The sequence below is a fragment of the Phragmites australis genome, chromosome 16, assembly GCF_958298935.1.
Source record: "Phragmites australis chromosome 16, lpPhrAust1.1, whole genome shotgun sequence".
NCBI lineage: Eukaryota > Viridiplantae > Streptophyta > Magnoliopsida > Poales > Poaceae > Phragmites > Phragmites australis.
This window is the reverse complement of record NC_084936.1, coordinates 5,997,263-5,999,615: the sequence shown is the minus strand read 5'-3', so window position 1 is coordinate 5,999,615 and position 2,353 is coordinate 5,997,263. Positions and strand designations below refer to the sequence as shown.

Sequence of the window (2,353 nt, the reverse complement as noted above, 5' to 3'; positions counted from 1 at the left end):
TAAGCCGAAGGAGATCGACAAGGTGGTGTAGGTTGGTAGGACTCTATTGTAGATAGAAACTTGTTTGTCTTTTTGAACGAAAAGATAGAATAAAATTGCTTGCTTGCGATTTGAAATATCAATTTTGCTGATCTGTAAGCCGTTTGCCGCCCCTATAAATATAAAGACCACAAACCTCGGTTGAGAGCACGCAGAAGCCTCGCTCGATCTCTTCTCAAACCAATCTAGCTAGATTGTTGGCAAATTTCGACGATCATGAAGATTCTCTTCGCCGGCTGCTTGCTCTTCCTGCTCTTGAATGGTATCTTTCTTATATTGTTGCACGTGTTCACTAGCTAGATTATAATCCGTACTGTTCGTGGAGTTATAATATCAATCTATCCCGCTCACATTATTGTTTTGCATGCAGTTGCTCATGTGGAGTGCCGAGTCGCTCCTGTGGAGTCCCGGCGCCACGACGATGACAGCTCCCCCGACCGGTTGTACAAGCTGTTCATATTCGGAGACTCCATTGCCGACGACGGCAACGTCCCGAACCCAGGCTTGAACCGGGGTTCTCGTGCTTGGTACTACCCCTACGGCATGTCGGACGACGACCACGACAATAGTCCAACTGGTCGCTTTTCCAACAACATGGTCCAATCTGATTTTCTCGGTACGTAAGCTAGCTGCAATCGATCTGCTGTCATGAACGATACTATACTATATAAATCTTAATATGTGTATTAGTAGATGGTCAATTTGCTGGCATGCATGTGCATATATATCTAATTCGTGATGACGTCGCTGCTTGGTCGTTTGCAGCCAAGATTCTGGGGCACGACGAGTCTCCTCCGCCGTACGCGGCGCACAAGGCACGGCGGGGGAAGAAGAGCAACCGCATCAACTCGTCCGGCATGAACTTCGCCAACGCCAGCTCCGGTGCCGTGTACCTGGTGCCGACGCTCGGCGCGCAGATCGACCAATTCAGTAGTCTGGTCTCGGACGGCGTCATCACAGAACGGGACCTCGACGAGTCGGTCGCGCTCGTTGCCTACTCCGGCCGTGACTATGGACGCATCAGCAACTCGGCCAGCGATGACTACGTGAGTAGTACACATGCACGCGTATATATGCTTCTGATGGATGATTAATTTTGCTGCTTGGTCGTGTATATCCGCAGATCGCTCGCTTCGCCGACGACGTGACGGAGGAGATTGCAGGAATCGTGAAGCAGCTACAGGAGCTCGGTGTGCCCAAGGTGCTGGTGAACTCGGTACCCCCGCTCGGCTGCACGCCGTGGATGTCCAGGTTCACCAACTACGACCATTGCGATAAGCGCGGCAACATGATCTCGGACGCACACAACACGGCTCTCCTAGATAAGCTAGGCAAAGAGAAAAACGTTATGCTGCTCGATGTGAACACCATGTTCACCGAGCTTGTCAGCCCCAAACCAGGTATGAATGAAACTTCAACAAATTATACATATTGCATTATATTCATCTCGGGCGGCCGGCCGGCTTAACTATATGATATTTGACGAATCGCATGCGTGCATGCAGGGTCGACGTTGTCGAAGCAGTTCAAGTACATGTACCAGCCGTGCTGCGAGAGCATCGACGCAAGCGGCTACTGCGGACAATATGATGGCAACCGCCCGCTGTTCCGGCTGTGCCGCAACCCGGACGAGTATTTCTACTGGGACTACATCCACCCGACGCATGCAGGCTGGAAGGCTGTCATGCAGCTGCTCCAAGGACCCATCATGGCTTTCCTCGGCATCTCAAACCTCAACCACTTTTAAAGTTATTAAAACTAGCTAGTATTTGCATGCATGGAAGACGTATAGTTTGTTAATTAGGCTTTTTGATCGAGTCTGTTCTACCTTGCTTGATATTGGATAGATTAATCCTTCCATGCTTGGGTAGGTTTTTTTTTTTTTTTTTTTTTGCTGGAAGATATTCACTCTCGATGTGAGAGTGTGAGGTTGGCCTTCAACGGCCGTTAGATTTTCAGACATATTAATTTCATGAGTGAACATAATCTATATCTACTTCGGCAGGTCATCTGTTATCTAATATAATATACGTTGATTTATTTATTTGATTCGTTCTGCATACGTGCTTTGTATGAGCTAGTCTCCTTGTTAGCTCTGGGAACTAGTGTACTCCGATCCAACGCTCATCCAATACCAACTTTTGAATCTTTGGCGAAAGTATGGTGTAAGCCTCTACAGTATACTTCTCTGACCTCAACACTCAACTGGTCATTAAGGAAAAATGAAACAATGTATATACGCTCAATTCAATACTGGTTGGCAACATGCTTCTAGACAAGCCAACATTAAGAGATATTCAGATTGGCCGAAAGG

At 47.8% G+C, this 2,353-nt stretch overlaps 1 protein-coding gene across 1 annotated transcript; it reads left to right on the top strand.

Annotated features, from left to right (window-relative positions):
* The first annotated feature begins 255 nt into the window (after window positions 1-255).
* On the top strand, window positions 256-1,786 carry LOC133895013 (GDSL esterase/lipase At5g03600-like). Its single transcript, XM_062335232.1, has 5 exons — window positions 256-301; window positions 410-655; window positions 805-1,085; window positions 1,163-1,439; window positions 1,545-1,786. The coding sequence occupies exons 1-5, from the start codon at window positions 256-258 to the stop codon at window positions 1,784-1,786; spliced, it is 1,092 nt and encodes a 363-aa protein (XP_062191216.1).
* Window positions 1,787-2,353: the final 567 nt, after the last annotated feature.